We start from the raw sequence: 26,565 nt of genomic DNA on the forward strand, positions 1-26,565 counted from the left end.
AAGTGAGCAGCAATTTGGACCCGTTCGCAGTCAAAACTCCTCCAGAAATTACATCCTAAATCTAATCAACTTGTCAGATTATAATTTGACTACAGCACAAATGCAGAAATAGAAGTACTAGGTTTGGGTCTAACCTTCTGTCCCACTCAGGAAATAGACCAATTTGAGACTATTAACCACTTAAGGACCGCCGTATTGCCATTGTACGTCATCACAATGGCACAGGCAGGCACAAGCACGTACATGTACGTGCCTGCCTTCCAGCGGGTGGGGGGTCCGATCGGACCCCCTCCCGCTGGATACGGCGGTCCGTTTCCCTCCGGGAGCGATCCATGATGAGGGGATGGCCGTTGGTTTCTGGCCACCCCCTCTCGATCGCTCCTGGCCAATGATGAACTTCCTCCCACTGTGTATTGTTTACACAGGAAGGAGGAAGTGATGTCATTCTCCTCGGGGCGGTCTTTTTGACCGGACTACGAGGAGAAGACTAAAAGTAAGTGTGCACCAACACTACACTGACATGTAGGCACACACAGGCACACAAACCCCCCCCCCCCGCCATCCCCCCCAGTCACAGTGTCACTGATTGCATTGATCATTTCTTTACTGATCAATGCATTCAGTGTCAGTTGTAAAAGTAAAAACTGTCAGGGCAGTTAGTGTTAGGTCCAGGGTAGCCCCCTATCACCCCCCAATAAAGATTTAACCCCCTGATTGCCCCTAGAGTTAACCCTTTCACCCCCTTTTGCCAGTGTCACTAAGCGATCATTTTTCTGATCGCTGCATCAGTGTCGCTAGGTAGCTAGTTATTTTTTTTAGGTTCACCGCCAGGTTTTTATATCACTAGGTACCCCGATATACTACCCAATAATGGTTTTAACATCCTGATTGCCCCTAGTTAACCCTTTCACCCCCTTTTGCCACTGTCACTAAGCGATCATTTTTCTGATCGCTGCATCAGTGTCGCTAGGTAGCTAGTTATTTTTTTAGGTTCACCGCCAGGTTTTTATAGCACTAGGTACCCCGATATACTACCCAATAATGGTTTTAACATCCTGATTGCCCCTAGTTAACCCTTTCACCCCCTTTTGCCACTGTCACTAAGCAATCATTTTTCTGATCGCTGCATTAGTGTCGCTACTGTCGCTAGGTAGCTAGTTATTTTTTTAGGTTCACCACCAGGTTTTTATATCGCTAGGTACCCCGATATACTACCCAATAATGGTTTTAACCCCCTGATTGCCCCTAGTTAACCCTTTCACCCCCTTTTGCCACTGTCACTAAGCGATCATTTTTCTGATCGCTGCATTAGTGTCGCTACTGTCGCTAGGTAGCTAGTTATTTTTTTAGGTTCACCGCCAGGTTTTTATATCGCTAGGTACCCCGATATACTACCCAATAATGGTTTTAACATCCTGATTGCCCCTAGTTAACCCTTTCACCCCCTTTTGCCAGTGTCACTAAGCGATAATTTTTCTGATCGCTGCATCAGTGTCGCTACTGTCGCTAGGTAGCTAGTTATTTTTTTAGGTTCACCGCCAGGTTTTTATAGCGCTAGGTACCCCGATATACTACCCAATAATGGTTTTAACCCCCTGATTGCCCCTAGTTAACCCTTTCACCAGCGATCACAGTATAAGTGTCACTGGTGACGCTGGTTAGCCAGTTAGTTATTTAGGTTCCCCGTCAGGTTTTTATATAGCGCCAGGGACCCCCATATACTACCTAATAAAAATTTGAACCCCTTGATTGCCCCTAGTTAACCTTTTCACCACTGATCACCGTATAAGTGTTACGGGTGACTCTGGTTAGTTTGCTTTTTATAGCATCAGGGCACCCACCATTTATTACCCAATAAAGGTTTAACCCCCTGATCACCCGACGGGTGATATCAATTAGGTTTTAGGGTCAGGGTCTGCGTCGCCCCAGGCAGCGCTAGGTTAGTGCCAGTACCGCTAACACCCACGCGCAAAGTATACACCTCCCGTAGTGGTATAGAATCTGAACAGATCAATATCTGATCAGATCTATACTAGCGTCCCCAGCAGTTCAGGGTTCCAAAAAAACGCATTGTTAGCGGGATCAGCCCAGATACCTGCTAGCACCTGCGTTTTTCCCCTCTGCCCAGCCCACCCAAGTGCAGTATCGATCGATCACTGTCACTTACAAAACACTAAACACATAACTGCAGCGATCGCAGAGTCAGGCCTGATCCCTGCGATCGCTAACAGTTTTTTTGGTAGCATTTTATATTTAAATCCGGAAGGCAGTGCTTGGTTTTCGGGGTCCCGTACGTGGCTAGGCTCCCAAAAAGTCCCCCACATGTGGTATCCCCGTACTCAGGAGAAGCAGCAGAATGTATTTTGGGGTGTCATTTCACATATGCCCATAGCATGTGTGAGCAATATATCATTTAGTGACAACTTTGTGCAAAAAAAAAAAGTTTGTAATATTCCCGCAACTTGTGGCAAAATATAAAATATTCCATGGACTCAACATGCCTCTCAGTAAATAGCTTGGGGTGTCTTCTTTCCAAAATGGGGTCATTTTGGTTTTTTTTTTTGCTATTTTGGCATTTTATGGCCTTCGAAACTGTCATAGGTAGTGAGGTGTTAAATCAAAAATTTGCACCCTTAGAAATCCTGAAGGTGGTGATTGGTTTTCGGGGTGCCGTGCGCAACTAGACTCCCAAAAAGTCCCACACATTTAGTGACAACTTTTTGTAAAAATTTTTTTTTTTTTTGTCGTCATTATTCAATCCCTTAGGACAAAAAAAATAAATATTCAATGGGCTCAACATACCCATCAGCAATTTCCTTGGGGTGTCTACTTTCCAAAATGGGGTCATTTGGGGGGGGGGATTTGTACTGCCCTGCCATTTTAGCACCTCAAGAAATGAGATAGGCAGTCATAAATTAAAAGCTGTGTAAATTCCAGAAAATGTACTCTAGTTTGTAGACGCTATAACTTTTGCGCAAACCAAAAAATATACGCTTATTGACATTTTTTTACTAAAGACATGTGGCTGAATAAATTTTGCCCTCAATGTATGACTAAAATTTAGTTTATTTGATTTTTCTTATAACAAAAAGAAGAAAATATCTTTTTTTTTCAAAATTTTCGCTCTTTTTCCATTTATATCGCAAAAAAAATAAAATCGCAGAGGCAATCAAATACCATCAAAAGAAAGCTCTATTTGTGGGAAGAAAAGGACGCAAATTTCGTTTGGGTGCAATATTGCATGACCGCGCAATTACCAGTTAAAGCAGCGCAGTGCGAAATTGGAAAAAGATCTCTGGTCCTTAAGGTGTTTATTGGTCCGGGGCTGAAGTGGTTAAGGACCTAAACATGTTTACTCGCAAGCTGACCTACAAGTATTTATTTGATCAAAACAGAAAAAGAAAGGATAAAGAAAGCTTAGAGATCAATGGAACATTTTTCCAGTGAGGGATTTATGAGCACTAAGATCTTATGGATCTTTTGGAAGAAAATGAAAAATGTGTGCAGCAATCGCAGATTTCCTAAGGTGTAGAGCAAAATGATGTTCCAAATGTTCCCTCTGACAATGCTTCACAAATTATGAAAAAGAAATCAGAGAAATTTCCCCCATTACAAACCAATCCTAATGTCCTGGCTTTTGTTACATAGGTCACAAAAGAAATTGAAAAGCTACATATAAATCCTCATAATGTCGATAATTTGTCCCCCGTCCAGAAACAGGCTTTACAAAAACTTTGTGCACAAGAGGGAATCATTAAACCCTCAGACAAAGGGGGCAATATTGTACTCATGGACAGAGTACAATATGTGGCTATGTGTAGCAGGATCAATGAGGAAAGGTATTAAAAAAAAAAAAATGAGGAACAGGCTAGTAAGGTTCAGAGTGAATTCTTTCTACTTCTATTGGACTCTTCATCAAGGAGGGAGTCATTACTAAATATTTATATAAGGCCCTTCTCGTTAAACATCCTAATCATGACCACTTTTTCTCTCTTCCTAAGACTAAAAGATCTGGTGTGTCCTCCTGGAAGACCAATAATATCCGGAAACGGTGCATATACTGAACAGGCTAGACAATTAGTTGACCAATATCTCCGCTCCCATGTTATATCACTTCCTTATTATGTTCAGGACACACCAGATCTTTTACGACGTCTGGAAAGTACTGATGGATACAATTCTAGTGGCTATTGACATTGAAGCCCTGTATACTAGCATTCCACATTCTTCGGGTCTGTCTGTCATACAGGATTTCCTGAGTGAGAGAGCTCAGGACACATGGTCCTTCAGTAAATTTATTCTTTCTATTTTGGAGCATATTTCGACAGGCAATGTTTTCACCTTTAACGATTCCCACTACCTCCAGGTGCAGGGGGTTGTGATGGGGACCTCCTGTGCCCCATCGTATGCCAACCTGTACCTGAGGAGGTGGGAATGTATGCTTTTCTCCAATGACAGGTATGCCAACTATTGGGACTCTATCCTAATGTCGAATAGGTATATAGATGATGTTTTCATGTTGTGGACTGGGTCTACTGCTGATCTAGCTGAATTTATGCTTTATGATTTAGATCAGAATGCATTTAATTTAAAATGTAATATGCATCAAAGTAAGAAATCCATTCCCTTCCTGGGTATCACAGTTGTGATTGACAGTGACAGGAATATCAATACCACTCTATACCAAAAGGAAACAGCAGGGAACACCCTCTAACACGCTAACAGTTTCCATCCAACCCCTCTAATCAATAGTATCCCTTACGGACAATATCTCAGTTTACCCAGAATCTGCTCTAATTATTATATTATAATATAGCTATATATATATATATATATATACATATATATATATATATATATATATATATATATATATATATATATATATATAGCTATATCTATATATCCTCCCCAGCCTTCGAGACTTGTGTCTGTTCTGATAACTTTCCAGTGATAGGAAGGAAAGGACTTGCTTTGTTGAAGAGTTCTTGAATGAAATTGGGCCAACAGTACTGCTTCTAAAACTCATCATGGAGAATCTCAATGTAGGATGTGTTTGATCTCCATTCTCAAGCATGTGTTCTTAGATAAAAACATTTCTGGAAAGACTTTTGCTTGGAATGTGTCTAGTACCAGACTCAGGTATTCCCAGGGAAGGAAAGACTGGAGAGCAGATTTTTCTTAAATTGATCACCCAGCCAAAGACCTGTGAAATCTGAGTTGTCCTGTGGATGTTTTCCGATAGCTGAAAGGGAGAGAAGTCCTGAAGGTTGTCTTAACAGCCTATGACTTGGATGTCCTCAGATGGGCGAGTAGAGATGGTTCTAAGACCTTAGTGAACATTTCGGGAGTAGAGGATAGGCCAAAGGGTAGCGCAAAAACGTCTGATGACGCCATTATGTCAACACATGTAAGGCAGAGTTTTGGAGTTACGTCACCTCGTACCAGCCCTCAGCCACTCCAAGCCTGTGTAGCGGCTGGAGCCAGCGGTGCTTGCTTTGTTTATACATTCTGTTTTCCCCTTGTGTAGCACATGACATAGAAGAATGTATGTGTAACCATGTGTTTTAAATAAAAACTTGAATTTGGGTCTTACACTATGTGGCACTCTGTGTTCCCTATGCATATACCTGGATCATCTAATATGGAGAAGAATTTGTTGCACTTCTACTGATGTGGGTGTTAAATTGGAGAAAGAAGGCTTGCACATTTCAGCTAAAAGATTCCCAGAGAGGAGATTCCAGTGACCAGCATCTGCACATGAATCTGGTTACTTCCTGAAATTTAGTTTTTGGGAGGTGACAGAGAAATTTTGGTGGAGCACCCTTTGTTATTCATAATAATAATACATTTTATTTATAATGCCCCTTTCATCAAAAGATCTCAAAGTGCTACAGGTTAGAAACAAAAAAATAAATAAATGAACAGTTTATACAATGAAGTGAATATTTAAAATGGACAATAAGCTTTACTAAAGTGGAATGTCTTAAGACCTTTTTTCAACCAGTCAGTGGATTGAGGGGCCCTCAAGATGTCAGCTAGGGCATTCCATAAGTGGACGGCAGCTGCACAAAAAGCCCGTCTCCCATTGTCTTTAGTCTAGTTCTAGGTGTTTGAAGAAGGTTTTAGTGAGTAGAGCGTAGGGAGCGTGATGCGTTTTGTAATTTGAGAAGTTCTTTGAGATAAGGGGGAGCATGTCCATGTATGCTGTAAGGGATCTTCCCGGGGTAGGGTGTGTTTGGACACAGTTCACAGCAGACTTGGAATTTGATAAAGCAGATCTTGGCGTTTATTCGTGGTACAAACAGTCCAGCAAACAAAATATACAGCAACACCGTGCTTTCTAAGTACAACAAAAATAAAAGTCCTAGCCCGGCTGGGCGCTTACTAACAGGTTCTGCTCACCTATCTGACACTTACAAACACAGCGTCTTTCGCCTGGATATCGCAGGGTGAGTTTTAGCTCCAGCAGTGGCTGTGCTTGCAGCTTCCTTCAACACACAGATTGTTCATTCCCTGGCTGAGAAGCAATCACCTGCAGACCCTACAGAGCCTTTAGCTTCCCAGGCTAATTAGGATCCAAGCTCACCTGATCCCAAACCCAGAACTGGATCGGGGGATGTGGAATGACAGGTCCCTCTACCAAACCTACCTGCCATTCCATATAAACCCAGGCCCGGCAAAATTAAATAACAACTCAGCAGCATATCGCTGCTGAGAAACTGATCCATCCTGGATTTACCATCTCACACTGTGTAGCAACCTAGGTGAGATGTACACCCCCTCGATCACTTCTCCAGTGACATGTCTACATATCCCCCCCCTCTTTTTCAGACCGGAGGGCTGAGCCTTTTGTCCCCACAGACAACTTACCCTTGACAATGCGTCAGCATTTGCCTGTAATTTCCCTGGCCTGTGTTCCACAGTGAAATTAAAGTTTTGTAGGGAGAGAAACCATCTAGTCACTCTTGCATTTCTCTCCTTGTTTAACTTCATCCATGTTAGGGGGGCATGGTCTGTCACCAACTTGAATTTCCTGCCTAGCAAGTAATACTTTAAAGATTCTAGGGCCCACTTTACTGCCAAACATTCTCGCTCCACAATGGCATAATTTTTCTCGGCCGGGGTTAGTTTTCTACTCAAGTACGTCACCGGATGCTCCTCACCATTCACTACTTGTGAGAGTACTGCACCTAAGCCTGTGCTAGAGGCATCTGTCTGGACCAGAAATTCTCGCCTGAAATCGGGGGTGACTAACACAGGTGGTTGGCACAAGGCAGACTTAAGGCTTTGGAAAGCCTCCTCGGCCTCTGGGGTCCACGTGACCATTGCTGTCTTTCCGCCCTTTGTCAAGTCAGTTAGCGGAGCAGCAACTGAGGCAAAGTTCGGCACAAATCTACGGTAATAACCCGTAATACCCAGGAAAGCTCTAACCTGTTTCCTTGTCAGGGGTCTAGGCCAATTCTGTATTGCCTCAATTTTATTTAGCTGTGGCCTAACCAATCCTCTTCCAACAATGTAGCCCAGATATTTGGCCTCTTCTAGGGCTAGAGCACACTTCTCGGCATTTATGGTCAACCCTGCATCACTTATGGCATCCAACACGGCCTGTACCTTACAGAGGTGACTTTCCCAATCAGGGCTAAAAATGACCACATCATCGAGGTAGGCGGCTGAGTAATCACGATGTGGTCGCAGAATCAAGTCCATCAACCTCTGGAAAGTTGCAGGCGCTCCATGTAACCCGAACGGCATCACTACATACTGGAATAGCCCATCAGGGGTGGAGAAAGCAGTTTTCTCTTTAGCCTCGTCAGAAAGTGGAATCTGCCAATAGCCCTTTGTGAGATCGAGGGTGGTTATGTACCTGGCGTTACCCAACTTCTCAATCAACTCATCTACCCTGGGCATAGGATACGCATCGAACTTGGAGATCTCATTCAACTTTCTGAAATCGTTACAGAACCTCCAAGTTCCATTGGGCTTTGGGATTAGCACAATTGGGCTGGACCATTCACTCTGTGACACCTCAATTACCCCCAGAGCAAGCATACGTTTTACCTCGGCAGATACGGCTTCCCTACGTGCCTCGGGTATCCTATAGGGCTTAAGGTTTACTCTGCTTCTAGGCTCAGTTTCAATGTGATGATGGATGAGGTGTGTACGCCCTGGGAGGTCAGAGAACTTGTTTTTGTTTTTCTGTAAAAATTCCTGAGCCTCCTGTTTCTGTGACACTGATAGAGTATCACCTACCTTGACTGGAGGGATTGGTTGTGACAAATTATTAACAGTATTTGTCGCCCCCAAGGATTCCCTGTCTTTCCAGGGCTTGATCAAGTTTATGTGATAAACTTGGAAAGGCTTCCTTCTACCTGGTTGGTGCACCTTGTAGTTCACCTCACTGATCTTTTCAACAATTTCATAAGGACCTTGCCACTTCGCCAAGAATTTACTCTCAACAGTGGGGACTAGTATAAGGACCCTATCGCCTGGGTTGAATGTCCTGATTCTTGCGGACCGGTTGTAAATTCTACTTTGGGCCTCTTGAGCTCTCTGGAGGTGTTCCCTTACCAGGGGCATTACAGTGGCTATACGGTCCTGCATTTGTGCTACATGCTCAATAACACTCTTGTATGGGGTGGACTCATTCTCCCATGTCTCTTTTGCAATGTCTAGTAGACCCCTAGGGTGATGACCATAGACCAACTCGAATGGTGAGAACCCTGTGGACGCTTGGGGCACCTCCCTAATAGCAAACATGAGGTAGGGTAATAAATGATCCCAGTCACGACCATCTTTTGCCACCACTTTCTTCAACATATGTTTCAAAGTTTTATTAAATCTCTCCACCAATCCGTCCGTCTGGGGGTGGTACACAGAGGTACGGATGTGTGAGATTTTAAATAGTCTGCATAATTCCTTCATTACTTTCGACATAAATGGCGTACCTTGGTCAGTTAGGATTTCTTTGGGGATCCCAGTCCTAGAGAACATATAAAACAACTCACGTGCAATTGTTTTAGATGCAGTGTTTCTTAAGGGTACAGCCTCAGGATAGCGGGTCGCATAATCCAGGACTACCAAAATATACTGGTGTCCTCTAGCTGACTTTACAATGGGACCCACTAAATCCATGGCAATACGCTCAAAAGGCACCTCTATAATAGGGAGCGAAACCAAAGGACTGCGAAAATGTGACACTGGGGCACTAACCTGACATGTGGGGCACGACTCACAGTATTTTTTAATGTCATCATATATGGCCGGCCAAAAAAACCTCTGGAGAACCCTCTCTCGCGTTTTGTCAGTCCCCAAGTGTCCCCCAAGAACATGGTTATGTGCCATGTCAAGCACCTGACGCCGGTACGGCTTAGGTACCAGAAGCTGTTCCACAATCTCATCTTTAACCTTATTGACTCTATAGAAAAGATCATTAGTCACCGAAAAATGTGGAAATCTTTTTTCAGCATCTGGTTCCTGAGGTACCCCGTTCATAACAGCAACCTGCTCTCTCGCATTTTTGAGAGTGGGGTCCTGTAATTGTGCAGTCCCAAAATTATCGCTAGACACCTCTAAGTCTAGTATATTTTGCTCAGTGGGAGGAGCCTCCTCCTCCCCAGCCAGGACCTGCAAAGGAAAACAATCATTTTCATCCTGCACATTTTTATCATTCACAGTGGACAAGGCAACCCCCTTAGAGGTATCCTCACTCCTTTTGGGGATTTTTCTTTTTTCCCAAAGAGCCCAGAATAATGGAAAATCGCGCCCCAATATTACATTATGCATGAGGTTTTTAACCACACCCACTTCATATTGTACGGTGCCTTGTTCAGTCCCGACTTTAGCCAGCACTATAGGGTACACTTTTGTATCACCATGTATGCACACAACACTCATATGCTTTTTAGACTCTAAGTCCCCAGTCACCAGGCTAGCATGCACCAAGGTTACAAGGCTTCCTGAGTCCATTAACGCTTTAACAGGAAAGTCATTGATTGTGATGTTGCAGATTTGCGGTTCAGTCTCTAGTCCAGGAACTGCAGCACAAGATGGTTCCGCAAATAGCGACTGACGCCTGCTAGCGTCACATTCCATGGGTTCAGAGGTAAGAGGGCAATGGGCCGACACGTGTCCCGCCTCATGGCATCTCCAACACTGGATAGGGCCTGGTCTCTTTGGCAAGGAGTCCTTTTCAGAGCCCCTTAGCCACCCGGGACCATCACCAGTCTTTTGTCCCTGAGACACCACTTGAGCCCTTTTCCCCCCCATCAGCACCCCTCCACACTCCCCCAATAGATGGAAGTCTCTTACCAGCTGACGGCACAGATCTGGCGCTCCGGGGAGGTGAAGATGCTGCAGGAACATCACGGAGGTAGTCCTCAGTCGCCTGGAACCTCTCCACAAGGTTGACAAGTTCGTTTGCATTCTTAGGATCACCTTGTCCCACCCAGCGTTGCAAGTCAGTAGGAAGGGCTCGGAGGTAGCGATCCATCACGACCTTCTCTAGGATTTGTGCAGGAGTAGAAGTGTCTGGCTCCAACCACTTTCTTGCCAAATGGATTAGGTCATACATCTGGGACCTCGCTGATTTGTCCAGACTGTAGCTCCAGTTGCGTACCCTCCGGGCACGGACTGCAGTAGTAACTCCTAGTCGGGCAAGCATCTCCTCTTTTAGCCGAGTATAGTCCTTAACCTCTTGCTCACTGAGGTCATAGTAGGCCTTTTGAGGTTCACCTGTTAAATAGGGCGCAATTACCTCTGCCCACTCAGCGGCTGGTAACTTCTCTCGCTCAGCCACGCGCTCAAATACTGTTAGATAGGCCTCAACATCGTCCTCAGCAGTCATCTTTTGCAGCGCTTTCTGCACAGTCCTTCTCCCAGAAAAAATCTCTGGAGCGGCTCCCTCCATTGTGGGTGGATTAGCAACCACAGGCGCCTCTCGCTTTACTATCAGGTGCTCGATAAGTTGTTGTTGGCTTTGGCGCAAAGCTTGCAACTCTTCCTTATGCATCCGCTGTTGTGCAGCCATCATCTGCTGTTGTGCAGCCATGGACTGTTCATGTCGTCTATTGGCCTCTGTCTGCGCCTGCTGTTGTGCAGCCATCATCTGCTGTTGTTCAGCCATGGACTGTTCATGTCGTCTATTGGCCTCTGTCTGAGCCTGCTGTTGTTGCAAACTCACTTGCATAAACTGCTTCAGCATCTCCTCCATGTTGCTGGACTGTTTTTGGAGTGTAGTTGCAGCTTTCACCCAGGACATCAGCAGCTGTAGCCAAGTCTGTCCACACCGTTGCCCCTAGCAACCGCGTTGCCCGCTACCTCCACCAATTGTAAGGGATCTTCCCGGGGTAGGGTGTGTTTGGACACAGTTCACAGCAGACTTGGAATTTGATAAAGCAGATCTTGGCGTTTATTCGTGGTACAAACAGTCCAGCAAACAAAATATACAGCAACACCGTGCTTTCTAAGTACAACAAAAATAAAAGTCCTAGCCCGGCTGGGCGCTTACTAACAGGTTCTGCTCACCTATCTGACACTTACAAACACAGCGTCTTTCGCCTGGATATCGCAGGGTGAGTTTTAGCTCCAGCAGTGGCTGTGCTTGCAGCTTCCTTCAACACACAGATTGTTCATTCCCTGGCTGAGAAGCAATCACCTGCAGACCCTACAGAGCCTTTAGCTTCCCAGGCTAATTAGGATCCAAGCTCACCTGATCCCAAACCCAGAACTGGATCGGGGGATGTGGAATGACAGGTCCCTCTACCAAACCTACCTGCCATTCCATATAAACCCAGGCCCGGCAAAATTAAATAACAACTCAGCAGCATATCGCTGCTGAGAAACTGATCCATCCTGGATTTACCATCTCACACTGTGTAGCAACCTAGGTGAGATGTACACCCCCTCGATCACTTCTCCAGTGACATGTCTACAATGCATTGGTGTGTGAGGAGAGAGACCTTGTACTAAATCCTGGCGGAGACAGGAAACCAGAGGAGTGAGTGGAGAATAGGGGTAATGTGCTCATGTTTCCGCACTCTCATCAGGATCCTTGCTGCAGAGTTCATTCACAATGTTGATCTGCACTTTTGCACTTTGTGGTGTTGGGACAATTTACAGAGTTTTGGATTTTTTTTTATTTTATATATAAATTTTATTGAGTACACTTTATTTGCACTTTCAATTTACTCATTATTTAAGGTCCATGTATCAAATGACATTGGAGTAGATACATTTTCCTTAGGAATCCTGTAGCACATACAACCCCTGGCAAAAAGTATGAAATCGCCCTCTTGGAAAATGTTCATTCAACTGTTTAATAAAAAAATAAAAAATTAGGCATACCTTGAAACTATTTTAAATGTAACATTCAAACCATCCGACTTAAAGAAAATAAAGAAAACTGTAGTCAGTTGCAACTGTATTGGCAGATCAAACAGATAGAAAATATGGAATCACTCAATTCTAAGGAGAATATTATGGCGTCACCATGTACTGTGCAGTTCTAAAACAAACATCTGTGTCAGATTACATCCTGCAAAATGATGAAATCCAACATCTTTTTTGAAGATTTAATGACTGTCATCTTCCCCACACATACTGACATGCAACCCCATATCATCTATAATTGTGGAAATCTGCTTTTCTTCAGGTAGTCGTGTTCATAATTTCATTGGAAGGGCACCAAACAAAAGTTCCAGCATCACCATGCCCAAGGCAGATTTGTGATTCATCAATGAATATCACTTTCAGAGAGTCCTCCACAGTCCACTGTAACCTTGTTTTTTTTCTGTTTAGGTGTTAATGATGGTTTCATTTGGCATTTCTGTATGTAAATTCCATTTCCTTAAGGTGGTGTCTCACAGTTTGACCACAGATATTGACTCCAGTTTGATCATTTGTTCCTCATTTGTTTTGTTGTGAATTTTCTGTTTTTAAGGCATATTGCTTTAAGTTTTCCAACTTGACGCTTTGATGAGCTTGGTCTACCAGTACGCTTCCATTTAAAAACCTTCCCATTTGATTTGTACTTAACGAAAACCATCATTAACACCTAAACAGAAAAAAAGCAAAGGTTACAGTGGGCTAAAGAAAAGCAATCATGGACTGTGGATGACTGGATGAAAGTGATCATCAGTGACGAATCAAAAAGCTGCATTGGGCAGGGTGATGATGCTGGAACTTTTATTTGGTGCGGTTCCAATCAAATGTATGAAGATGACTGCCTGAAGAAAACATGCAAATTTCCACAATCATTGATGATATGGGGATGCATGTCAGGTAAATGTACGAGGGAGATGATAGAGAAAAAACATCAATAAATGCACCAATTTATATTGAGATTTGTGACACTTTTCTTATTCCATCAATTGAAAGGGATGTTTGGTGATGACATTTTTCAGGATGCAATCTGATGCAGGTCTTTGTTTTAGAACTGCAAAGTACATGGTGATTCCATAATATTTTCCTCAGAATTTTTCCTCTGTTTGATCTGCAAAAAACCGTTGCAACTGACTACAGTTATTTATTTTAACTGTTTCTTAAAGCCAGAAGGTTGGAATGTTAAATTAAAATAGTTTTAAGGCATATCTGATTCGTTTTTTTTTATACAATTAAACAATGTAATAAATCAAAGCGTGATTCCATGCTTTTTGCCAGGTTTTTGTATTTATCACTTTGTTAGGTCACAATTTATTGATTTATGGCCAGTTTGTTTAATGATTAATAGTTAGTGGGTAGATTTGTGTTTGCACCGTCACTTTATTCAGTGTTTGAAGGTTCCATTCAATATTAATTAGGCAAATTTAAGAGTTTACTACACATTTATTTTCATATATTCATTAATTCAACGTGGTCATAATTATACCGATATTGATATTCACATTTATTGTGATATAGTACCTGCTGCTGATTCAATTAGATTAGATTAATTTTTCACATCCTTGGCGCGGATTTATTATTCATTGAACCTGAAAAAGGTTGTCTGCCAATGCAAAGGGCAGAAAACACTGATGGAGGTGGGTAAATGGGAACATGTAGATAGGCATCTTGGATGTCTACAGACGCAAATACTGACCTTGCAAATTCCATGTGAAATTTTGGAATTTGTTGAGGAATGGCTCACGCTGCTGTGTGAGCTAATGAGAAGAGAGACCTGGGAGAGCTGCATCCAGAAGGTTCTCTACCTTAACCACTTTTGGAACACCGCACGCCGATATACGTCCTAGGTTTGAAGACGAAGATCATTATTATGGCAACAGCTAGCTGCCATAACCCCGGTATCCTCTTTTTCTGCCGGCGGTCCAGTTTCCGATAATAGTGGTCTCTGTGGCGGATTCGCTGTGAGATCACTTTTATAGGCAGCCGCATAGGGTCCCTCCCTCCCGCTGTGCTCCAGTGCCCTCCGCCGCAGTGGAGGCGATCGGATGTTGTTCCATGCTGGGTATGGGGACGAGTGAGGGGAAGATGGCCCCCACCTGTCTTCCTACCACTGCAGGATGGAGCAACGTCAAAACGTCACTTCCGCTCAGAGCTCTTAAAGGGCCACTTAAAAAAAATTATGATAATTTGCTCATTTATTGCATTTCAGTGTAAATATGAAATCTGAGGTCTTTTTGACCCCAGATCTCATATTTAAGAGGTCCTGTCATTTTTTTTTCTATTACAAGGGATGTTTGCAATAATTCTAGCCGTAGACCTCCTTGAACTCAAAACATGAAACCTGTAGGATTTTTTAAACGTCGCCTATGGAGATTTAGTAAAAGTTTGTCATTCCACGAGCGGGCGCAATTTTGAAGCATGACATGTTGGGTATCAATTTACTCGGTGTAACATTATCTTTCAAGATATTAAAACAAATTGGGCTAACTTTACTGTTGTCTTATTTTTTTTTTAATTAAAAAACAAGCGTATTTTTTCCTAAAAAAGTTTGCTTATAAGACTGCTGCGCAAATACAGTGTGACAAAGTATTGCAACGACCGCCATTTTATTCTCTAGGGTGTTAGAAAAAAATGTATAATGTTTGGGCGTTTTAAGTTATTTCCTAGCAAAAAAAAAAAACACATTTAAACTTGTAAACAACAAATCTCAAAAAGAGGCTTGGCCCTTAAATGGTTAATGCACAGAATTCTGCCTTCACAGCCACTTAAATCCAGAATAGGACACACGCAGGACTTTGCTACCGTTGACTTTGCTACAGGTGTGAGTACAATCTATTGAACCGGTCTTGTGGCAGCACTGGCACAAAGACTCACTGGGACAAGAGGTAGTTCACGACATTCTTCAAATCTAACTGCCCTTGGCCAGTTTTTGGTTAATTTGCAAGGAGGAAGTGGTAAAGTGTTTTTTTAACTCTATTTTGTACCCATTTGAAACCACAGGTCAGGGACATCAGTGACCCAGAGAAAGTAAACTTTAATAATTATCCCCCGCTATTAGGCGTGAGGGCAGCCCTTCATTGTGAAGAGGGTTTTGGGGAAGACTTGGTGGCCTTGGTGGGCAAAGCCTTGTGCCGAAAGGAATGGCTGAAGTCAGGTTTTGACGTTGAAACCTGCTTAGAGCAGAGAGGTGCTCTACTTTTAGAGGAACCAAGGGCTCCTTAGGAGGGTAGTTTTGAGACCATCCGCTGTGGAAGTAAAACCTTCCCACCTGTGACCTGTGATGAACTGGCCAAATGCCTCGCCAAACAGATGACTTGCTAGGAAAGGCATATATGTGATGTGCCTTTTGCAAACTTTTTCAGCTGTCTAAACTTTTGGCCATAAGATTAGGCATAGGTGAAAAATGATTAGAGCCATTCTAGAAATTAGTCTCATGCCATATTCTAGGGCATCCAGACAGAAAAGAGCATAAGGCAATTGCTGCAATTGCTGTGTAATAGCATGATCCTGAATTACAGGGCCATGCTAATTGTTCGAAGGTCGAAGAGACCATTTGTAAATGTAAAATTTTCTCAACTAAAGGTATAATAAACCTCTTTGTGATTTAGGGCAGCGATGGACAGACATTGCAGCAATAGCTGGTTGCAGAGCTGGGCCTGAAAGTGTAAACTAAGAAAGCTATTAGGGTTTCAAACTTCCTATCCGCAGAGCCTCTGAATGAAAGAACATCTTCAATTGATACAGCCAGCTGTTTAATGACAGAATCAGCTAGCCCAACAGACCAGTTGTTAGTGAAGTTTTTTCTCCATTTAGGTATGTGTATAAAAAAAAAAAAAATCAATGCTGCACCATCACCAACAGTATCTACAGTCTGTGGACCAATGTACGTGTTTTCAGCAATGATCAAATAATCAGAACAAAAAAAAAAAGTAAAAGTCCAAATAACTGTGAATGTGATAGTCCCATACAACTTGTGATATACAGTGCTCAGCATAAACAAGTACACCCCCTTTGAAAAATAAGATTTTATTTCATCTTAATGAACAATTTCCAGAACTGCGTTTTATAGAACATTTGTTTAGCTCATTACATGAAAGCAAGGTTAATATAACTTATATTACAAAATTTTCAGTTTTACTCAAATTAGTTGATGCAAAAATGAATACAGCTCACAAAAAAAAAAAAAGGACTACATCTAGTATTTTGTATGACCTTCATGATTTGTAAGGATAGCACCAAGTCTTCTAGGCATGGAATGAACAAGTTGCCAACATATTACAACATCTATCTTTTTCCATTCTTCAAGAACGACCTATTTTAGAGCCTGGATGGAGAGTGATTCTCAGCTTGTCGCTTCAGATTTCCTCATAGGTGTTTGATTGGGTTCAGATCAGGAAACATACTTGGCCACTGACACACTTTCACCCGGTTCTTCAGAAATGCAACAGCGGCCTTAGATGTGAGTCATTGTCATGTTGGAAAAGTGCACAACGATCAAGCGCACGGAGTGATGGTAGCATCTTCTCTTTCAATACACAGCAGTATATCTGTGAGTTCATGATACCATCAATGAAATGGAGCTTCTCGAGACCAGCAGCACCTATGCAGCCCCACAGGAGGACACTGCAACCCCCATGTTTCACTGTAGGAACTACGCATTTTTCTTTGTACTCACCTTTGCCACGCCATACAGTTTTGAAGCCATCAGTTCCAAAAACATTTATCTTGGTCTCATTAATCCAGAGTACAGAGTCCCAGTTGTCCTTTCCAGCATGAGCCCTGGCAATTTTTTTTTTTTAAGCATGGGCTTTAGGAGAGGCTTCCTTCATGACGACACCCATGCATGCCATTCCTCTGCAGTGTACGCCATATTGTGTCATGGGAAACAATCACCACAGTTTGGCTTACTACTTTTTTTTAGCTAACTGTAGTGAACTTGCATGGCGGTTTTCCTTTTTTTGAGATGGTTGATGTTCAAGCTTTGTTAGATTTTTGTATCACTTTTGCTACAGTATTCTGACTAAGTAAAGGTTTGCTAATCTTCTTGTAGCATTCCCTTTTCTTGTGTAAAGAAATTATTTTGTTCTCTCTGAGGCCTTGTGACATTTCTCCTCCATGTGGTACCATTGCTGAAAGCATTAAATCGGAAGAGTTTTTTTTGTATTGTTAAGCAACACCATTTTATAATCAACTGTCTGCTGGACACCTGTTTAATGAATATTTAGACTCTCCTGTAGTTGAATTCTTGTCAATTAGGATTTTTTTGTCTAAAATGTAGCTTTGCTCCTAAGACTTTCATTGGGGTGTATTCATTTTTGCAAAATAGTTTTGAATTAATTTGTTAGGAAAACTACTTGTTTATGTGTACAAATTAACAAATCTTGGTTGCAACCAATAGCCTGCATTTGTTGGAGTATTTTGTAGTATAGTGTCCCATAGAACCTGTTTATTCTGAAAGGAAAGAAAATGTTTTCTGACAAATCTGTTGGGGTGTACTCATTTGTGCCATGCCCTGTACATCACACCTTGGTAAGTGCTGAAAATCGTGCTAGTAGAAAACACCACAGGGAATCCCTTCTGGGTAAACTCTCACCTCACTGTAATGACCCCCACATATACCATTCAAGTGCTTTTTTCATGCTTGCAGCTTTATTTACATGCTTGTGTGCAGATAATCGTAATCTTTTTTTACTTATTAAAGGTCAGAAGAGTGAAAAACTTTTGTGGATTAACCCAGTTGTCATAGATTGCCCATTCTATTTGTTCACCTGTTTTCAGAGAGGAATTTTTCAAATGGATTTATCAAGGAGATTGGACTACATTATCTGAACGCAACCATTTTCGCCCACTAATAGTGTCTGAAGTATCTGTCCTTCCCTACCTCTTTTCATAGGCCAATCATGAACACTCACTTTATGGCGTTAACCACAAAAGATTAATGGAGGTGGCTGAACCTTAACTTGCCTTTGAGTAGATGGCTAGTTAAGGTGAAACATAATAGTCCATACAATGTTCTTGCAATTAAAAATGTAATAAAACCCTGGCCCAGTTGATTTACAATAAGGCATCACTCATTACTGAACTGACAAAGTACAGACTTTCAGGTCTTTTAAATGTGGGTGAGATCAGAAACAGTTTATATTTAAAGATCAGGTCATTGCAGATATACAAGACACAAATTAACACAGTTCTGCATTAATACATAATGTGTTCTTCTGCAAGCAATACGAGTACCTGAATTTGATTTGCATCAGCCCCCTTCAGTCTCTGTAAAGCAGATATAAGCTTAATGTGCTGCTTCTCTTTTCACTTTCCAGTTTTAGGGTGGGGAGGGAACCTGTATATGCAAATTAAATTGCAGCAGAGATAGTTCAGTTCCCCTGTCCTTCTATAGAAGGCTGTGAGGTAGAGCAGAGCTGTTCAGATCTCAAAAAACAAACAAAAAAAACAACTCCTATATATGTATGCTATTGGTGTATTTAGCCGTTTTCCTAAAAAACACCAACTCCTATATATGTATGCTATTGGTGTATTTAGCCATTTTCCTAACATTTGCTTTAAACTTTGTAAGGCATTTTTTTTTTTATCTTGCAGGGACTTCAGAGCTAAACCTCTGTACCACAACTTTCAGCTCTGCGGATATGGCAGTTATTACAAAGTGGTCTGACACTGCACTCAAGACTGCTAAGAGGACCAAGCTGGGAACTACTTCAGGGAGAAATGAATCCAATGAGTGATTCAGTCCATCAGCATTCACTCTCAGCTGAAACAGCAGTTGGACTCAATTGAATATCATTTTTTTTTTTAGCAGATATATTTAAAAAATAAATACAGACACTACCTTAAGCACACAGTTGCTGTTCACGAGCAGATTCCCTGGTTTAATGTCTCGATGCAAAATACCGGCCGAATGTAAATACTTCAGACCTTATTGAATGAAAAAGACAACATATTTCAATGAATTGCTGTGAAAAACAACATGAACATGCATATGTGAATTTTTTTGTCGAGAAAGTGTGAACTAAATGACCCACGTGATTTATCCCACCTAAATACACAAGTTACTAAAATAAAATCTATATAAAACACAAAAAGGTACCGGCAACAGTTCTGTACTTTTAGCAGGGTGAGAGAAGCACAGTAAGCATATCACTGTGCTTCATAACTGGTGCTTTTTTTTTTTTTCCAACCATACAGGAAATTTTTACCCAATTCATGCCCATGCCAATTTTCAGCATTCAGCACTGTCGTACTTTGACAATTGTGCGGTCATTCAACACTACCCATAGAAATTTTTATAATTTTTAAACACAAATTAAGTCTTCTTTTGGTGGTATTTAACCAATTAAGGACCAGGCCTTTTTTTTCAGACTTGGTGTTTACAAGTTAAAATCTATTTATTTTTGCTAGAAAATTACTTCAAACCCCCAAACAATATATGTTTTTTCTAACACCCTAGAGAATAAAATGGCAGTCGTTGCAATACATTATGTCACACCGTATTTCTACAGCGGTCTTACAAGCGCACTTTTCTTTTGGAAAAAATACACTGACTTAAAAAATAAAACAGTAAAGTTAGCCCAATTATTTTTTATATTGTGAAAGATAATGTTACATTGAGTAAAATGATACCTAACATGTCAAACTTCAAAATTACACCATTATAGAATGGCGGCAAACATTTACCCTTAAAAATCTCCATAGGCGACATTTAAAAAAAAAGTCTACAATTTACATGTTTAGCATTACAGAGGAGGTTTAGTGCCAGAATTATTGCTCTCACTCATGCCTCACGTGTGGTTTGAACACCGTTTTCATATGCAGGCACGACTTACGTATGCGTTTGCTTCTGTGTGTAAGCTGGGCGGGACGGGGCGCTATTAATTATTTTTTTAACTTATTTTATTTTTTCACACTGTCCTTTAAAAAAAAAAAAAGTTTGGGTCACTTTTATTCCTATTACAAGGAATGTAAACATCCCTTGTAATAGAAAAAAAAAAGCATGAGAGGACCTCATAAATATGAGATCTGGGGTCAAAGACCTCAGATCTCATAGTTATGCTAAAATGCAGTCGGGTCACGGGTCCCGCAGACTTGATCGCCACGGAGATACCCGTGATCGCCTCATGGGGAGGAAGAATGGGGAGATGCTAATGTAAACAAGCCTAAACTGCGGGGAAAAAAGGTTTTTTTAAAATATATTTTTGGGGGATATTTATTATAGCAAAATGTAAAAAATAATGTGTTTTTTTCAAAATTGACGGTTTTTTGTTTTTAGCGCAAAAAAATAAAAACCGCAGGGGTGATCAAATACCACCAAAAGAAAGCTCTATTTGTGGGGGAAAAAAAATTGTTTGGGAGCCATGTCGCAGGACCGCGCAATTGTCAGTTAAAAAGACGCAGTGCCGACTCACAAAGTGTGCTCTGGTCAGGAAAGGGGGTCAATTCTTCCGGGGCTGGAGTGGTTAACAAAACCAAAAAAATTCCCCTGATTAAGAGCATTGGGTGGAAGTGACGTTTGATGTCGCTTCCACCCTCCAATGCTATGGAGCCAACCGGGGGCCATCTTTCCCTCACTCGGCATCCAGGCAGTGAGGGGAGTGGACGCGATCGCCTCCACCGCTTTCTGCTTCCTCCCCCCCTCGGGTGCCACATTTGCCACCTTTCATGGGGGAGAAGGGATACCTGTTCCTTGCCCACTTCCGGGAGACAGTGCTGTCCCTCGGAAGTTCGGGCCCCGTTCCTGTTTCCTCTGCCACTGGGCCAGTGAGAAAGTGCAGCACGCTTTGCACATGAGCAGTAGGGAGCCAAAAGTCTTCACTGCCAGTTTCCCTTAGGACAAACAGCAGTGGCGGCAGCAACTGACAGCCGACCCAAAAATCAGCTGGGGTGCCGACATTGTGTGCTCCCTGGACAAGTAAGTGTCCATATATTAAGTAGTAAATGGATAGAAATCCTGGGGATGATCTGCACTCATACACAGAAAAGAAAGTAGCCCTGTGCTATGTAATAACAAGTATCACTAATCTCCCAATGCAATTTTTTTTTAAATTTTTAACAGTGGCATTTAATTTCACAAATGAATCCAAAAAGTTTTGAAACATTTGACATTTGATTTGCAGTCAGCACTTATATTTGATAAAATGAAAGAACCTTCAAATCCTTTTATGTACAAAAAGTGAGACAGCTCAAAAGGGAAAATAATGAGATGATCATCAAGCTAGATGCGACTATTCAGCTGGGAAAATATTCTAAGAAATGCAAGATTTTCTTTTCTATGTTAGCGGACAAACTTTTTATTCTGAATTTTAAAAAGGACTTTGCTGAAAGGACATTTGTAAAACACGAAACTCTGACCAATAATAAAAGTTAGTAAAAGGTTTACAACAGAGAACAGTAGTAATGTCTCCGGAAGCCCTCCTTTCACACCCTTATATTTCTGGGACTAGGAGTGAGGAAAAAAGTATTCGATCCCCTGCTGATTTTGTATGTTTGCCCACTGACAAAAAATGATCAGTCTATAATTTTAATGGTAGGTTTATTTTAACAGCGAGAGACAGAACAAAAATATCCATAAAAACACATTTCAAGTTATAAATTGATTTCCATTTTAATGAGTGAAATAAGTATTTGATCCCCTATCAGCAAGATTTGTCTTTCAGGTGTTTTCTATACAGATAACGAGCTTAGATTAGGAGTGCCCCTAATCTCAGCTTGTCACCTGTAATAAAAAATAAAAATAAAAACACCCTCAGAATCAGATTGCAATCTCTCCACCATGGCCAAGACCAAGGAGCTGTCCAAGGATGTTAGGGACAAGATCGTAGACCTACACAAGGCTGGAATGGGCTAAAAAAAAACACCACCAAGCAGCTTGGTAAAAAGGATGACAACAGTTATTCGCAAACAGAAGAAACACAAAATAACTTTTAATCTCCCGCGGTCTGGGGCTCCATGCAAGATCTCACCTTGTGGAGTTTCAATGATCATGAGAACGGTGAGGAATTTGCCCAGAACTACATGAGAGAATATTGTCAATGATCTCAAGGCAGCTGGGACCATAGCCACCAAGAAAACAATTGGTAACACTATGCTGTGAAGGACTGAAATCCTGCAGTGCCCACAGGGTCCCCCTGTTTAGGAAAGCACATGTACAGCAGGCCCGTCTGAAGTTTGCTAATGAACATCTGAATGATTCAGAGGAGAATTGGGTGAAAGTGTTTTGGTCAGAGGAGACCAAAATCGAGCTTGTTGGCATCAACTCAACTTGTCGTGTTTGGAGGAGGAAGAATGTCGTGTTTGGAGGAGGGAGAATGTTGCCTATGACCCCAAGAACACCATCCCCACCATCAAACATGGAGGTAGAAACATTATTTGGGGGTGTTTTTCTGCCAAGGGCACAGGACAACTTCGCCACATCAAAAGGACGATGGATGGGGTCATGTACCATTAAATCTTGGGTGAGAACTTCCTTCCCTCAGCCAGGGCATTGAAAAGGGTCATGGATGGGTATTTTAGCATGACAATGACCCAAAACACACGGCCAAGGCAACATAGAAGTGGCTCAAGAAGCACATTAAGGTCCTGGCGTGGCTTATCCAGTTTTCAAACCTTAATCGCATAGAAAATATGTAGAGGGAGCTGAAGGTTCGAGTTAAACGTCGATCTCAAAACCTTAATGACTGGGAGAGGACCTGCAAAGAGGAGTGATACAAATTCCCTCCTTAGATGTGTGCAAACCTGGTGGCTAACTTCAAGAAACGTCTGACCTCTGATTGCCAACAAGGGTTTTGCCAAGTACTAAATCATGTTTTGGGAAGGGGTCAAATACTTATTTCACTCATTAAAATTCAAATCAATTCATAACTTTTTTTAAATGCTTTTTTCTGGATTTTTTTTCGGCATTTTGCCTCACTGTTAAAATAAACCCGCTATTAAATTTATAGACTGATCATTTATTTGTCAGTGGGCAAACATACAAAATCCGCAAGGGATCACATACTTTTTTCCTTAATTTGCACATAAAATTGGTTAAAAGCCATTAAATTCTTTTAAGAAGCCTGCTGAAAGCCCTGCTCAGTCAAATAATGGCTATTTATATAAAACACAAATCAAGGTAAAGTGAAGCTGTTTTGCAAAAGGGCATTAGCAGTTCATGATCAAATCCCTTTTTTCCCCTCACTGTATTTGTAGAACTAAAAATTGAAAAAGTGGTATTGAGGTTGGTCAATTCAGATAGAACAAGATTAGTGTGCTTTACAGACAAATCAAGCAGCTGGAAAACATTTAAAACTTAAAGCGGGGCTCCACCCTAAAGTGGAACTTCCGCTGATCGGAACCCTCCCCCCCTCCGGTGTCACAATTGGCACCTTTCAGGGGGGAGGGGGGTGCAGATATCGGTCAAAGACGGGTATTTACACCGATTTCTAGGCATAGACTCCCACGGGAGTCTATGCTGTTTCCTGTCCCTGCGCACTGTCTGCTGGGACACACACGGGTCCCAGAGACAGTGCGGACAATTCCTATTGCGCTGCGCCACTCGCGCATGCGCAGTAGGGAACCGGGAAGTGAAGCCGCAGCGCTTCACTTCCTGATTCCCTCACCTAGAATGGTGGCGGCAGCAGCCGAGAGATCGATCGGCCTCGGCATCGCTGGACCCTGGGACAGGTGAGTGTCCATTTATTAAAAGTCAGCAGCTGTAGTATTTGTAGCTGCTGGCTTTTAATATTTTTTTCCACAGTGAAATCCCACTTTAAGTTACAATGAATTTAAAGAGGATGTAAACCCTCACATATATCGAGTGGAGTGAACAGTCTCAGATGATACACAGCAATTAAACAAATCCTCCTACATACGTTTTACTTGTATATGTGGGGTCTTCAGATTTCTATACTGAAAGTGCACATCGTGTCACAAATCTCGTTTCCAGTGGGTGTGGAGTCTGGGCATACACTGTGAGAGCTGATTGGAGGAAAGGCACCCCCCTTCCCCAATAGGCAAAGGAACAAAAACTTGCAGAGCTGTCCTGTGAATATTACAGCGCTCTGCTTATCTCCAAGTTCCCTCCCCGCCAATTTTTCAGCCGTTTTTATCTCGTGTGTCGAAGAATGTGTCAGAAGTGATGATCATAACATAGGAACGAAGAAGCAGAAAGACATAGCACTTAGTGTATTGGATAGATATAGGTAAACGCTACAGATATATGTGCTTAGATCAGATTTCAGGAAATGGGGTTTACAATCACTTTAAGATTGAGCTTCTCTGTTTTTCTACAAAACTGACTCAAGAAGGCATGCAGATAAAGGCTGCTTTAAGACCTCTTTCACACGGGCTTCAGTTTTTTATAAGAGCCATGTGAACAGCAAGCTTTGCAAAGCATTTTCAGAGCTTACAGCAAGCTTTGTTGTTGGTTATAATTAAGAGCCCTGGTGGTCTGAAATGCATTAAAAGGCTTCCCTGGGAGGGGGGCGTGGCCTGACCTTGCATGGAGTAGGACGTGTGTCTCCGGAGCTCTGCCGAGTAATCCTGTCTCCCACGCTGATCCTGTGACACCACAGCACAAATACTTACCTGAACACGTCTGGAAGGCTTCCCTTCATCCCGGTGGACATGTCTCCCTTGAAATCCCAGCGATCGGCGGCAGCGCGGCTGTCTCAATACCGCCGACATGTGAGTGAGGAGGGGGAGGAAAATGGCGGCGCAGAGGAGACGGGAGGGCCGCGTGCAGCGGGAGACACGGACAGGCTTCTTGAAGCCATTACATTGTGCCGCACGTCCCTTACATCCCAAATTGAAGAAGTGCAAATGGACATCTCTTTAATAAGGCAGGATTTTCAGAAGCTGCGTGACCGGGTGAGGGAAACTGAGACCCGTATTAGCAATGTGGAGGACGCTCTCCCGCCACTGCAAAATGATGCTGACCACATGCAGAAACAAATAGACCTCCTGCTTGCTAAGCAGGACGAAATGGAAAATCGCATACGCAGATGCAACATCCGATTGATCGGTCTTCCGGAAGGGGCTGAAGGTAAAGACCCCACAACTTTTCTAGAACACTTGCTGATAACTACCTATGGCCGAGAGTCTTTTTCCCCCATGCTGGCGGTTGAACGCGCGCATCGTATGCCTGCCAGGCCTCCACCTCAAGGTGCACCTCCGCGCACCTTCATTGCAAAGCTCCTGAACTATAAGGATAGAGATGCTGCCCTGCGCATGGCTAGGGAAAAGGGTAACATCCCTGTAGGCAATACTAAAGTTGCAATCTTTCCTGATTTTTCTGCGGACGTCCAGAAGCGCAGACAGAGTTTCCTGGAGGCCAAAAGATTGCTACGTGCACAACAAGTGAAATACTCTATGCTATTCCCAGCGCGCCTCAGGGTGGAGGCCGGAGACCGGGCACTCTTCTTTGAACAACCCAGGGAGGTCATAGCATGGTTGGAACGCAGAGCGCCTCAGGATAGAGCTGTCTGAGAACCTGTGGGACGGGTGAGCTAAAAACCTTTTTACTTTTCCCCTGGTGTCCTGGAAATATGACATGTTACCCGATCTCTTTATCCTGCTCCAGCATCGCTGGGATGCTTGCATCTGTGGCGTCCGATACTTTTATGCCCTTTCTACTTTGAGATATGCTGGACTTTCCGACTTTGGAACTGATAGGGGAAGAACTTTTACGCCTGCTGTTGGTGTCAACGTTCATGGAACAAGTTTTTTCCTTTTTTTCTTCGTGTCCCTATTGAGGGACTTTTTCTGCAATACATGCCTGTTAGTTTTATTTCAACAATTTTGGGGGGGGGTTTTTCTCTCCTTTTTTCTCCCGGAGCAAGGGGAGACATGTTAGTCCTACAGACTAATTGCATGGTGCAGCGGAAAACTGCTCTATTGTCTGCTGGGACTTCTTATTGCCATGGGGGAGTTGGTCACTGGGACTGGACAGCAACGGACACTTTTGCCTCTCTACACGGGTCACCGCTGTGTGCTGTTATGCAGGGTGCTCTACTTTACCTGGCCTTCTGGTACCGGTGGCCACGACCCTTTTTCAGATTTATTGTTCTAGGTTTTCTTTCTAATTCAATGAAACTGGTTTTCCCAGCCAGGCATGTTTGGTTTTTGAGGGAATATACCCGCACAAGTTGGGGTAGGTGCAGGGTAGGGTGGGGGGAGGGGGGTGGATTGGTTTGGGTTTAC

General features: G+C 42.6%; 1 protein-coding gene across 2 annotated transcripts in view; it reads right to left on the minus strand.

The window, feature by feature from the left end:
* NLK (nemo like kinase) overlaps positions 1-26,565 on the minus strand; it is a 321,229-nt gene that overhangs the window by 60,057 nt on the left and 234,607 nt on the right. For both annotated transcript variants that reach the window (XM_077480512.1, XM_077480513.1), the window contains exon 5: positions 19,223-19,308. In XM_077480512.1, coding sequence (XP_077336638.1) covers positions 19,223-19,308 — 86 coding nt within the window. The remainder of the gene's footprint in view (positions 1-19,222; positions 19,309-26,565) is intronic.

This window comes from Lithobates pipiens, unplaced genomic scaffold (assembly GCF_037356315.1).
Source record: "Lithobates pipiens isolate NorthernLeopardFrog02 unplaced genomic scaffold, aLitPip1_a1.2 Scaffold_16, whole genome shotgun sequence".
Taxonomy (NCBI): Eukaryota; Metazoa; Chordata; class Amphibia; order Anura; family Ranidae; genus Lithobates; species Lithobates pipiens.